Raw genomic sequence first — 12791 nt, forward strand, 5'->3', positions numbered from 1 at the left:
GGAAAGAGTGAAAAGCAGTTTGTTTATTGCCCCATCTATTCATTCAACCCACAAAATTTTCTTGACATCTACATGCACCATATCTGGTGCTGGGCCTTGGAGAGGGTAAAACCATTAAAATTAAACCCCAGCAGAGTAAAACCCCAACAGACTGATCCTTCCTGCAGATAACACCTATAAAGTCTTAACAAAATTAAATTTAAAAAAATAATAATAACAACCACCTGAAGGCTTAGGAAGTGAACCAAAGAAGGCAGGCTTTGGAGGAAAATTGAAATGTGGCAGAAAAAATAGTACAGTTGACCCCTGTACAACGTAAGTGTTAAGGACGCTGATCCCCCACATGGCTGAAAATCAGTGTATAAATACAGTCCACTCTCCACATATGCCAATTCCTAACCACAGATCAAAATTATAGTTGACCTGTGAACAACTTACAAATTGAATAAGTGAACCCGCGTAGTTCAAACCCATGGATAGTACAAGGTTGAGTTTTCCATTTTGACAGCTATATTTGAGAATATAGGGAGGCTAAGACTTCAATAAAAAATGCCATCTTTCACCCTGGTAGGCATGGCTTAGTGGTTATGGCATTGGCCTGTGCACTGGAGGGTCATAAGTTCGATTCCTGGTCAAGGGCGTGTACTTGGGTTGCAGATTCAATCCCACCCCGGCCGGGGACCCAGGGGCATGTGCAAGAGGCAACTAATATCTCTCTCTCTCTCTCTCTCTCTCTCAAAATCAATGAAAAAAAATCCTCACTCCTTGGGTAAGGATTTTTTTTTAATGCCATCTTTCTGGCCTGAAGACCAGAGGATGGAGGCCTGGGACAGTCATACCCATGGGAAGGGACAGGGATCCAGAAAAGAGAGGAAGAGAATGGAAGCCCAAATTCCATGTTCAGCTCTGCCCAAGTCTCAGGCTTACCCCTGTAGACTGAGAGCAACTTACAGGGAGTTTGAAGTGTGAATCTCACCAACTTAACAGCCTGGTGAAACAAAACCACTCAAGCTCTTTGGAGAAATGTAACAGAATCCAGTGTCCATAATAGAGCACCCAGGATGCATGGGATACATTTCTAAATGATTCAACATACAAGAACCAGAAAAAATGTAGCTAATTCTCAAGGGAAAAGACAATCAATGGAGTCAATTCCAACATGACCCAGCTGTTGGAATTCTCAGAGGATGACAACTTTAAAGCAGTGATAACTGCTCAATGAAATAAAGAAAAATACACTTGAATAAAAAGATAGGGAGATCTTAACAGACAAATAGAAACTATACAAAAGAAACAAATGGAATTCTAAAACTGCAAAGTATAATTTCTGAAATAACTTCACTATGTTAGCTGAACAACAAAGGATAGAGAAAAAAGTGAGCAAAGTTGAAGACAGAAGAGTGGAAATTCCCAATCTGAAGAAAAAAAAAAAAATAATGAAAAGAAAACAGGGCTTTAGGAATTTGTGGGAACATTAGCAAAAGGTCTAATACATGTATAACCATAAACTCACAAAGAGAAGAAAAAGAGACAACAGGATAGAAAAAGAAAATATTTAAAGAAATATGCCGAGACCGGTTTGGCTCAGTGGATAGAGCGTCGGCCTGCGGACTCAGAGGTCCCGGGTTCGATTCCGGTCGGGGGCATGTGCCTGGGTTGCGGGCACATCCCCAGTGGGGGATGTGCAGGAGGCGGCTGATCGATGTTTCTCTCTCATCGATGTTTCTAACTCTCTCTGTCTCTCTCCCTTCCTCTCTGTGAAAAATCAGTGAAGTATATTTAAAAAAAAAAAAAAAATTAAAAAAAAAAAAAAAAAAGAAATAATGGCTGAAAACTTGCCAAACTTGGTGAAAGACATAATTTATAGATTTAAGAACCTCAGCAAACCTCAAACAGCATACATACAAAAAGAACATACATCCAGACACTTCACAAACTAATGAAAAGTGAAGGTAAAGAGAGGCTCTTTAAAGCAGCCAGAGAAAACATGATACATATAGGGGAACAACTATCAGAAAGACGGGTGGCTTCTCATCGAGGACAATGAAGGTCACAAGGCAGTGGAAAAACATCTTAAAAGTGCTAAAAGGGAAAATATACTACTAGATTGGGCACAAAAACCCTTCCAGAATGACAACAAAGTAGATCAGTATTACAAGAAATGCCAAGGAAAGTTCTTCAGGTTGAAAGAAAATGATAACAGAGGGAAAATAAGATCTTTTTTTTTTTTTTTAAATATATTTTATTGGTTTTTTACAGAGAGGAAGGGAGAGGGATAGAGTTAGAAACATTGATTAGAGAGAAAGATCCATCAGCTGCCTCCTGCACGTCCCCTACTGGGGATGCGCCCGCAACCAAGGTACATGCCCTTGACTGGAATCGAACCTGGGACCCTTCAGTCCGCAGGCCAAGGCTCTATCCACTGAGCCAAACCAGTTCGGCAGGAAAATAAGATCTTGAGAGAGGAATGAAGAGTGTTAGAAATGGTAAATCAATGAGTAAAAATCATTAAGACCACTTTTTTCCTCTTTAAAGTTTCTTTAAAACACATACAAGGAATTAAGGCAAAAATTATAACACCGTTTTACTGGCTTTGTAATACACTTAGATGTTTTACATTCACAGGACAGCTATAACATGAGACGCCTACTAGTTGAGGGGAAATGGATAAATGGACCTAAATGGCTGCACGTTTTCTACATTTTACATTAAATGATATAATATTAACTCCAAGTAGCCTATGAAAAGTTAAGTGTATATGGTTAATTCCTAAAGCAACCTCTAAAAAGTAAAAAAAAAAAAAAAAAAAAAAAAAAAGGCATAGTTAAGAGGCCAATAGATATAAGAAAATTCTAGAAAACTCTCAATCCAAAAGAGGGCAGGAAAAGGGGAACTGAGGTACAAAACAAAGAGGATTAAAAGAAAGCAAACAATAAAATACTAGATTTAAATCCAACCATATCAATAATTACAATAAATGTTAAGGGATAAGGGACTAGATTAGACACTCCATTTAGAAGGCAGAGTTTTCCAGACTGGATAGAAAAGCAAGTCCAAACTACATAGCCAACTCAAAAGATATCCTTCAGCCTGGCTGGGGTGGCTCAGTGGTTGAGTGTCGACCTATGAACCATGAGGTCACGGTTCGATTCTCAGTCAGAGCACAGGCCCAGGTTGTGGGCTTGATCCCCAGTGTGGGGCATGCAGGAGACAGCCGACAGAAGCTCTCATCGATGTTTCTATCTCTCTATCCCTCTCCCTTCCCCTCTCTGTAAAAATCAATAAAAACATATTTTAAAAAAGAACCAACCCTGCCAACACCTTCATATATAAACATCAAATAGGTTGAAAATAAATAAATAAATAAAATATGACACAAACAGTAAGCAAAAGGAGGATAAAGTGGCTACTTTAAATGTGTGATAAAATAGTTTCAAGACAAAGATATAACCTGAAGAAAATAAGAAACCCTTTATAACGATTAAAAAAAAAAAAGGTCACTGCATCAGACAATAATTATACATGTACTAGAGGCCTGATGCATGAAATTCGTATAAGAATAGGCCCTTGCAGCCCCATCCGGATGGTTGTTCCGCTGTTTAGCCGTTCAGTCGATTTGCATATTACACTTTTATTATTATAGACTAGAGGCCCGGTGCATGAAAATTCATGCACTGGAGGGGGGGTGGTGTCCCTCAGCCCTGCCTGCTCACAGTCCAGGAGCCCTCAGGGGCGGGAGGTGACCTGGCCATTAGGAGAAGGCAAATCTCCCATCACACCTCTGCTACTGCCACTGCTGGCAGCACAAGCCTTGGCCGGCCCTGGTTACCTGAGCCTCGATTAGCCCTGGGCGGCTGGGCAGCCGCCATCTGAGGCTTGCCTGTGCCTCAGGCCAGCCCTGGGTGGCTGGGGGGCTGAGGGCGGGTCCGCCTGCACCGTGCGCCTGCCGTCCTCCCCTTCCCCCCGGCTGGGCTGAAAGGACAGTGGGACTCCAGCGGCAGGAGCCAGGAGTGGCCGGACCCGCCTGAGGGTCTGCCACCCCTCTGGGGCTGAAAGGACTGGGCGCCACCATCTTGTGTCTATGGGTTCTGCCATTCTTTGTGATGGTGTGATGGTCAATTTGCATATTTCATCTTTATTCGATAGGACAGGCAATTGATAAAGTTTCAAAATATATGAAGCAAAACTTGACAGAATTAAGGGGGATATAAACAATTCCACAATAACTGGAGCTTTAACACCCTACTCTCAGCAGTTGGAAGAATCAGAAAACAAACACAGTGAAGACATAGATGACCTGAACACAACCAACTCTGACCTAGCTGGCATTTATAGACCATGACACCTAATAACTGCAGACATTCTTCCTAAATGTATGTGATATGTTCACCAACACAAACCATAAAACAAGTTGCAATAAATTTCAGTCTCAATAAAAACATACAAATATGTTCTCTAATAACAATAGATATTAATTAGAAATCAATATTATACAATACCTAAAGGAAAAAAACAAGTATCTGGAAACAAACAATGCATTTTAAATAACACATGGTTCAGAGAAATCACAAGGGAAACTAGAAAATATCTCAAACTGAATAACAATGAAGACACATATCCAAATGTGTGGGTGGTGTTGGTGGTATAGTGGTGAGCATAGCTGCCTTCCAAAATGTGTGGAAAGCAAGCTAAAGCAGTATTTAGATGAAATGTGTAGCTTTAAACACATTAGAAAAGAAGGTCTAAAATCAATGGCCTAAGGTTAGATATTAAGATGTTAGAAATAGAAAAGCAACGTACTAACCCAAAATAAATAAGAGGAAGGAAATAATAAAGGGCAAAAATCAGTGAAACAGAAAACAAACAGAAGAGAAAATTAACAAAGCCACTTGTGGAAAAGATAACAAATTGATAAAAAATAAGAGGACATGCCCTAGCAGGTTGGCTCAACAGATAGAATGTCAGCCTGCAGACTGAAGAGTCGCAGGTTCGATTCCAGTCAAGGGCACATGCCTGGGTTGCAGGTTCAATCCCCCGTAGGGGGTGTGCAGGAGGCAGCCGATCAATGATTCTCTCTCATCACTGATGTTTCTATCTCCCTCTCCCTCTTCCTTCCTCTCTGAAATCAATAAAAATATATTTAAAAAAAAAAAAAAAAGAATAAGAGGACAGCCCAGCCGGTGTGGTTCAGTGGTTGAGTGTCAACCCATGAACCCAAGAGGTTACTGGTTCAATTCCTGGTCAGGGTACATGCCTGAGTTGCGGGATTGATCCCCAGTAAATGCTGTGCAGAAGGCAGCCAATGGATGATGTTTCTTTCTCATCGATATTTCTATCTCTCTATTCCTCTGCCTCTCTCTCTCAAATCAATAAAAACATTAATTTTTTAATTAAGAGGACAGATCGTCAAAACCAAAAAAAAAAAAAAAAAAGAATATTCCATGACAGGTCCGATAGAAATGTTACAATGAACCTCTGCCCTCAAAGAACTGTGGGTCTGATGATGCACACACAGGTCCATGGGAAGAAGAAAACCAAGGAATGTGTAAGTGGGGACAGAGATGCAACCTAGAATACTAAGTGAGGCTACAAACCCTCACATAGTCACAAAAATTATTCATTCACAAAACACTTTGGGGCCTAATGTTGTACAAAACACATGGTTTGCTAGATGATGGGGGGCGGGGGTCATGTTTGCCTCACACACTAAGTGCAGCCAGGCTGGTCTGGGCTTCCTCCCGCCGTGACTGGGACCCACGGAGGCAGTCTGACTCCAATGGCACTATCAGTGCTTTGCTCTAGGAAGACAGCAGGGGTGGTCATGTTGAGGCCAGGGTGGTGTATGGAAGTGTGTGGTGTGTTTTTTTTGTTTTGTCTTTGTTGAGAGACAGAGCAGAGAACCCGGCAGACGGGCCTGACCTGAAGTAAAGGGACACAGAAAGGGACAGAAGAATGACAGCTGTTCAGGACACAGCTGCCTCCTGACTTGGGCTCCCTGGACCACTGGGATGTGACGCCCTGCTTCACAGGACAATCCTCACAAGGACCCACAGGCACAGCCACGCCCCCATCCAGGAATGAGCTCTGGCCCATGACTTGGCTGCTAGAGAACCACCTGGCCTCACACTGCCCACAATCGTCAGGCTTAGTGAGCACAGTTCAAAGGACAGAGTCCTGGCTCAATCCTAGGGGAAGACAAGGACAGGCTGCCTTCACAGGCACCAATGCACACACAGGTACTCACTCCCCCTTCCCACATCACTCACCTTTGAAGGTAAGGAAGGGTTTTTCGTGAATGGGTCTGAGGAAAACGGGTCATTCTTTGTATGTTTCTTAAAGAAGTCATCGGGGGCAGAGCCACGGAATGGGTCACTTTCTTTGAAAGGATCTCCTCCAAAAGGATCTACAAAGTGTTTTGGAAAGTAAGGAAAAGAAGGCATCATGAATAAACATGTTTAGTGAAAGAAGCTAAATATGAAAGAACACATAATTGATGCCATTTAGGTGAAATTCTAGAAAAGGTAAAAACCATAGTGAGAGAGAACAGGTCAGTGGTTGCCAGAGACGTAGGGGTTTGGGGGTGGGTGGCACAAAGGAACCTTTCAGGATGATGGAAATGTTCATTATCCCACACAACTGTACTCATTTGTCAAACCTCATCTCACCCTGGCCGGTGTGGCTCAGTTGGTTGGAGCCTTGTCCTGAACACCAAAAGGTGGCAGTTCGATTTCCAGTAAGGGCACATACCCAGGGTGCAGGAGGCAACTGACCGATGTTTCTCTCTCATCGATGTTTCTATCTCTCTCCCTTCCTCTCTGTGAAAAATCAATAAAATATATTTAAAATAATAATAATAATAACAATAAACAATGTGGGCAAATCCATAGAAACAGAAAAGCAGATTAGTGGTTGCCAAGGCCTGGGGGAGAGAAAATGGGGAGATGACTACTAACGGGGATGGGATCTCCTTTTGGGGTAATGGGAATATTCTGAAACTAAATAGAGATGGTAGTGGCAGAACATTGGAAATGTACTAAATGCCAGTGACTTGTTCACTTTAAAATTATTATGTGTTATGTGAATTTTACCTCAGTAAAAAAATAAAATAAAAAATATAGGCAAAGTGATCCCCATACCACAACCACAGTGTGTTCATTGACCTCAAATGTGGGGTGCGCCATGGTGACTAGAGAAGGGGGACAGCCACCATCACCAGGAAGGAACAAGACACCAGGCTTTCGTGCAATGCAAACGGTTGCCCTTCCCAATGTACACCGCCGCCACTCTTGGAATGGATGGACAGAAGTCCTGCCATGTGCATGTACTGCACAGGACCCCCTGAAGCTGCCACAGGGGACATAAGCAGGCACAAGTGACTGAGTTGCTGAGGGGAACAATCACCGGGCTGCCGAGAGCTCCTTTTCTAGTTCTGTTGGGAGACTGGCAACAAGGGCACCAGACTGTGAAATGGAGGGCCATTACTGCCCATTTCCTTCAGAAATGAACCTCGCTGCAGCCCTGTGGTGGGGGACCTGGTGGAGGAGACTGGAAGGTGTTTTACATTGCCTTCAGCTTGCACTAGGAACCAGACTATTCTGAGGACGAGTCCATGAAACGTGTCTTTTAACAAAGGCTTTTACCTGTGGAAGCTATCTGCTGTTCTGCAAAGGGGTCATTCTGGAACGGGTCACCTAGATTAGAGGAGAGAGAAACGTTTAGCTTTACAGTAGAAATGACCCTGGCATTATCAAAGTGGAGAGCAGGGAAGGCCACTGACTGAGGCAGTTTTTCGTGGCTGGGACGTAAGATGAAATGGAAGGTATTCTGGCTGCTCAACCCAGGCCAGAGTCCGAGAAAATGTACAAGCCAGGGTTCACTCTTCTCCTTCTACGCCCCGTGTCGCTCCTGCATCTCATCTCCCCCTCACATCCCTTGGCTATTAGAACAGGGGGCCTGGGGCTGCCCCAGTCCTCAACCACGTGGCCCACCCTGGAGCCATGATGAGCTCCGTACATCTGAGCCTCAGGAGCTGCCTAAGGTGCTTGACTCCAAATCTGCAACTGGAGAGGCTCCCACTGCCACTCCCTGCCTCGGTATCTTTCTCAGAAATGTACAGATAGTCTTCCTGGAAATACTGTTTTGTTCTGAAAAAAAAAAATGGAGAAACGTAGGAAATCTTGTTTCTAGAAATTCTGTTATTTTTGACTCACGTGTAGCTCTGGTAAACCCACCAGTTGAGTCCTTAGATTTATGTGGGGATCTGTCATTCGCTAGGTAGTTTCATAATCGTTACTGTATCTGATTATCTTACCATCCTTCAGTGCAGTGAGGAAGTATGTGCCACCCACTGGTGGATGGAAACTGAAGTGCGAAGTGTCTAGGGGCCCAGCAAGCCATGAGCTCTTCCCACCACACCCCAAGGCCTCAGCTCCTCAGTGAACTGGGTAAGGTGAAAACTCAAAAGGCCTGTGAGGCTCAGAGAATTCCTCTCCTCCTCCATTTCAGGGGGTGCTATCTCCCACCTATTATGGTCACTGAACAACCCTCAATGGCACAAACTAAACAGCCTTTCAGTGAGAGAGTGGGAGCCAAACAAAATACCTTTGAAGGGATCGGCTCCTTTAAACGGGTCAGATTTGAAGGGGTCTTCTGCCTGGAAAGGATCCGGATGCAATTCTTGGGCATTGTTGCTAAATAACAAGGCTTTATTTTTGAAAGGATCATCCTAAAATTTTGTGAAGAGACAGGACAGGGAATTTATTATTTCAGACTTAAATCAAATTATAGAATTCCATACCTAACTCATAATTTTTCCTTTAAGTGCTATGACCCTAAAGAGAATAACTTAAAAAAAAAATCATTGAGGATGGACTTTAGTTAATAATACTGTGTCAACAGTGGTTCATTAGTTGTGACAAATGTGCCATATAAAGATTTTAATAGGGGAACGTGGGTGTGGGGTGTTTGGGAACTCTCTGTACCACCTTGGCAATTGTTCTGTAAGCCTAACACTCTTCTAAAAGAAGTTTATTTAAAAATCACTGAGTGGAAGCAACCCAAACATCCACGGATGGATGAATGAATAAACAAAATGTGGTATATATTCATGCAATAGAACATTATTCAGCTTTAAAAAGGAAGGAAATTCTGACACATGCCACAACATGGATGAACCTTGAGTATATTATGCTGAGTGAAATAAGCCAGTCACAAAAGGACATATATGATTCTACTTATAGGCGGACCTTATAGTAGTCAGATTCATGGAGACAGAAAGTAGAATGGTGGGTGCCAGGGGCAAAAGGTGGGGGAATGGGAAGTTAGTGTTTAAGGGGAAAGAGATTCAGTTAGGGAAAATGAAAAAGTTCTGGAGATGGATGGTAGTGATGGCTACACAACAATGTGAATGTACTTAATGGCACTGAACTGCCCACTTGTAAATGGTTAAGATGGTAAATTTTTGTTGTGTGTATTTTACCACAATTAGAATTTTTTAAAAAATCATTGAGACAGAAAAAAGTCACATTTTTTGAGATCTTAAAAAATATAACAAGCCACCACCTGCAGCACAGGACTCTTCAAAGGTGTGACCTCCCTCAGTCATCTTTATTTCAGAGCGTGTGGGTACTTTAAAACATGCTGTTTCCACACCAAGAAACATACATGCTGGCTATTTGCATCCTGGGAGGAAGTGAGCGCTAATGCAGTTAGAACTACTAGAGCATATACACTACTTTGCATTTTTTTTTTTAGTGCTTATTTCTAGAAACAAACACGCATATTTAAATCAAAAGAAAAAAAAAGATTTGCTTTTGAAGAGTACATTTTTATAGTGGAACAGCCTATAAAGAGGGGAGGTGGAGTTTGCAGTATGCAAGGGAACAATGCATTTGGCTTAAAAATACTGAGTGTTTTGGTTAATAAAGACACATCCTCAGTGAAAACATGAAAGTTTCACTGTGATATTTAAAAGCACAACATCCTCCCTGACTCTGGTGAATGTGCCAGCATCTATGGGGCTGGCACATAAATCCATTCTTCCAATTGACCAAAACCAAATAAAAGAGCTGGAGCTTTGGTCAAAATACAAACAGCGGTTACTGGGAAATGACATCAAAGGTGCCAAAGGAAGATTCCTGACGAGGCTTCCTACCACATGAGCCAGTCCACCTGGGGCAGGATGGGTCTCAGAGGCACCAGGCTAACAGGAAGCCTTGGGCTTTGGAAAAAACAAACCAACACCCCTGGCCTCTGATGAATATGAAGCAATTGTTCTTACCTGGGAGAGATTATCTGGAGCCTCCAGCCAGGGCGGGGAAACCTTCCCAAGGTGGGGAAACCACAGCAGGTTCTTAGGCAAGTAAGTACAGAGGCCTGCAAGCACCGCGACTGGTGGCATGGCAGAGCGCAGTTCTGCAGGGACATTGTGGTGCTAATGACCACAAGATGGGTACCCAAGGAGCACCCAGTGGGGCTCTCAGACACAGAAAATAGGATGGAGTCCTCATCTAAGGAAGCCAGGAGGCTAGGGCGAAATAAGCCTCTCGAACTGTAGCATGGAGCAAGGTACCTACTCCAGAAGGATCAGGAGGGATCACAACACAGATGAAGCCAGGACTTAAGAATAACGTTTCTTTCATTTTTAATTGGCACCAATTTACAAGTTGATTGGATTTGTTTTGATTTGCTTTTTAAAAGTGTTTTCCATCATCATTTGAAAGACTGCCAAATACCAGTGGACAATGTCAGAGAAAAGAATGATTCTGGAAGCTCCAACCATGAGTACCCTAAACTGAAAGTCAGGTCTCCACTCTCTCCCAGGGGCAATTATCTCCCTGAGGCAGCCATTGCTCCCTCCCCTTCAAAGGAAAAGCCTCAGAAGACCTTAGCAAGACTCATGTGGTTAGGGTAACCACTGGGGGTTTGGGTTCCATTTCACAGATTCAGAGCAGAAAACTAGATTTCCCCTGGTACAGAGATACCATAATCTTTTCCATCCACGAGAAATGAGCCATCTGCCAACTTGGGAAATACAAGTGCAGCAGACCAGCATGGTATGAATGATACGTCCCTTGGCAAAGGTTAAAATACCTTCAAACATAAGTTCAGTGACCAGTCTCAAGTTTTGTACTTCATAGGAAATAGAAATGACACCTATGAAAGGACATCAAAGGGGTTTCTGTGACATTCCTTCCCATTAAATGGGACTGGGCAGTGGTGTACTGTGAACCAGCTTTCTGGAAAAAAAAGTCCTGATGGGCAGATTCTGCCAATTCCTGTGGTGTAAAGACGTTGTGGCCGATTTCAAGTTATCAAAGTTGAACAACCAGCTAACAAAATTCCTATTTAATAATCAGCTGTGGAGTGTCAGTAACACTGGCTCCTGTGTGTCACTGGGACTGGATGTGACAGACAACCGTCTTTCAGGATGAGTTCTCAGCAAGGTTTAAATTGGGGTTGACTTATAACCTACTCTCTACTAGACAGATTGGTTGGATATTGACATCAAGGGCAAGAGGTCAACATACTCATCCAATGAGAGAAAAGACATAACCATGACTTTAAGAATCCTGTGTCTCTTGGACAAAGTAACACAGTGTGAGCTTAACACTAAACTTAGTAATTTTAGTAGTAGTGCCTAGGCTTTTAGAAAGTTCTAGATGCAGCTCTGTGGTTATACTAATCTTAGGACTAAACCCCTCACTTTCACCCCTCTCGAAGAGAACTAAGAGCTCCCTCTCCTTTGGAGCAGTCTTGAAATGTTCAGGAGTAAATAAAAAGCCCTCTTCAAAGTGTTTATTAAGAAATGGAAACAAACCAAAAAAATGCTTTAAAAACTGTATTTGTACAAGATAAATAGTTTTTCTTTCAGGTATCAGTTGCAAGTTTCTATGTAACATAACTGACATCAACATTCCAAGATGAACTGACTCTCATGTAAAGGCTGCTCCACTTAGAAGAACAAAAATAAAGAAAGGTTAAAAAAAAATCTGTGGGCAATGGGGAAGGAGGAATCACTGGCCACTTGCAAATTGCCACTTCACTGCCAACTTTTATCCAAGGAAACCAATTTTATCAAACCCTGCCAAACAGTTTAAGAGCAAGGTGTCCCCTGAACTAGCACAGAATCAGACAAGCCGAAAGCCATGGGAGGGGACTGGTGACGAGGAGGGGGAAAGTAAGAGCAGGGTTGTGAAGCTGAAATACACACTGAGGGAGCCAGACCCCAAGCAGGAAATTCTGTCCCACGCACTTCATGAAGAATGAACGTTCATCGTCTACATTCAAGCTGACGATGGGCTCAAGAGCGGATATGTCGCCTATTTACAATTCCACAAGAGTGAGGAGTCTGAATGGCTGAGGGAGGCAATGATGGCCAGAGAGAGGAGACAGATGAGAACACCACCAGCATATTCTAAGCAATGTGGGGAAGGAAGCTCAGCTTCCTCGTAAATTCTTGGGACTGAGTACTTGGCTACTGAGAAAAGAAACATGTCAAGGAATGAACATAAAGAACCGAGTCTTGAGAGCGAGAAAGGCTGTCCAATTACAAGGAGGAAAGGAATCCAGGAAGCAAACAAAGCTGGGAGCAGAAGGAGGGCTTGGAAGGGGAGCCCTGGAAGAGAGAGATGAAGTGCAAGGTGAGCTGCTAAAGGATTTGGGAGCAAAGCACAACAAGCCCATCAAGATCAACCATGTCCCACTGGCACCCTCAAGAGCACAGAGACACGCTCCTCAGCCAGACTAAATTGGAAACAGCACACACCAGGGCTCGGGGCTACAAAGGCAGA

General features: G+C 43.0%; 1 protein-coding gene across 18 annotated transcripts in view; it reads right to left on the reverse strand.

Annotated features, from left to right (window-relative positions):
- Nucleotides 1-12791, reverse strand: part of EPS15L1 (epidermal growth factor receptor pathway substrate 15 like 1) — a 101969-nt gene that overhangs the window by 25594 nt on the left and 63584 nt on the right. For all 18 annotated transcript variants that reach the window (XM_070416308.1, XM_070416306.1, XM_070416304.1 and 15 more), the window contains 3 exons: nucleotides 8602-8725; nucleotides 7641-7691; nucleotides 6267-6403 (listed from right to left, as the gene is read on the reverse strand). In XM_070416308.1, the coding sequence (XP_070272409.1) occupies nucleotides 6267-6403; nucleotides 7641-7691; nucleotides 8602-8725 (312 nt within the window). The remainder of the gene's footprint in view (nucleotides 1-6266; nucleotides 6404-7640; nucleotides 7692-8601; nucleotides 8726-12791) is intronic.

Source organism: Myotis yumanensis, unplaced genomic scaffold (genome assembly GCF_028538775.1).
Source record: "Myotis yumanensis isolate MYYU_CA2020_CCGP unplaced genomic scaffold, mMyoYum1.0.hap1 SCAF_5, whole genome shotgun sequence".
Lineage (NCBI taxonomy): Eukaryota > Metazoa > Chordata > Mammalia > Chiroptera > Vespertilionidae > Myotis > Myotis yumanensis.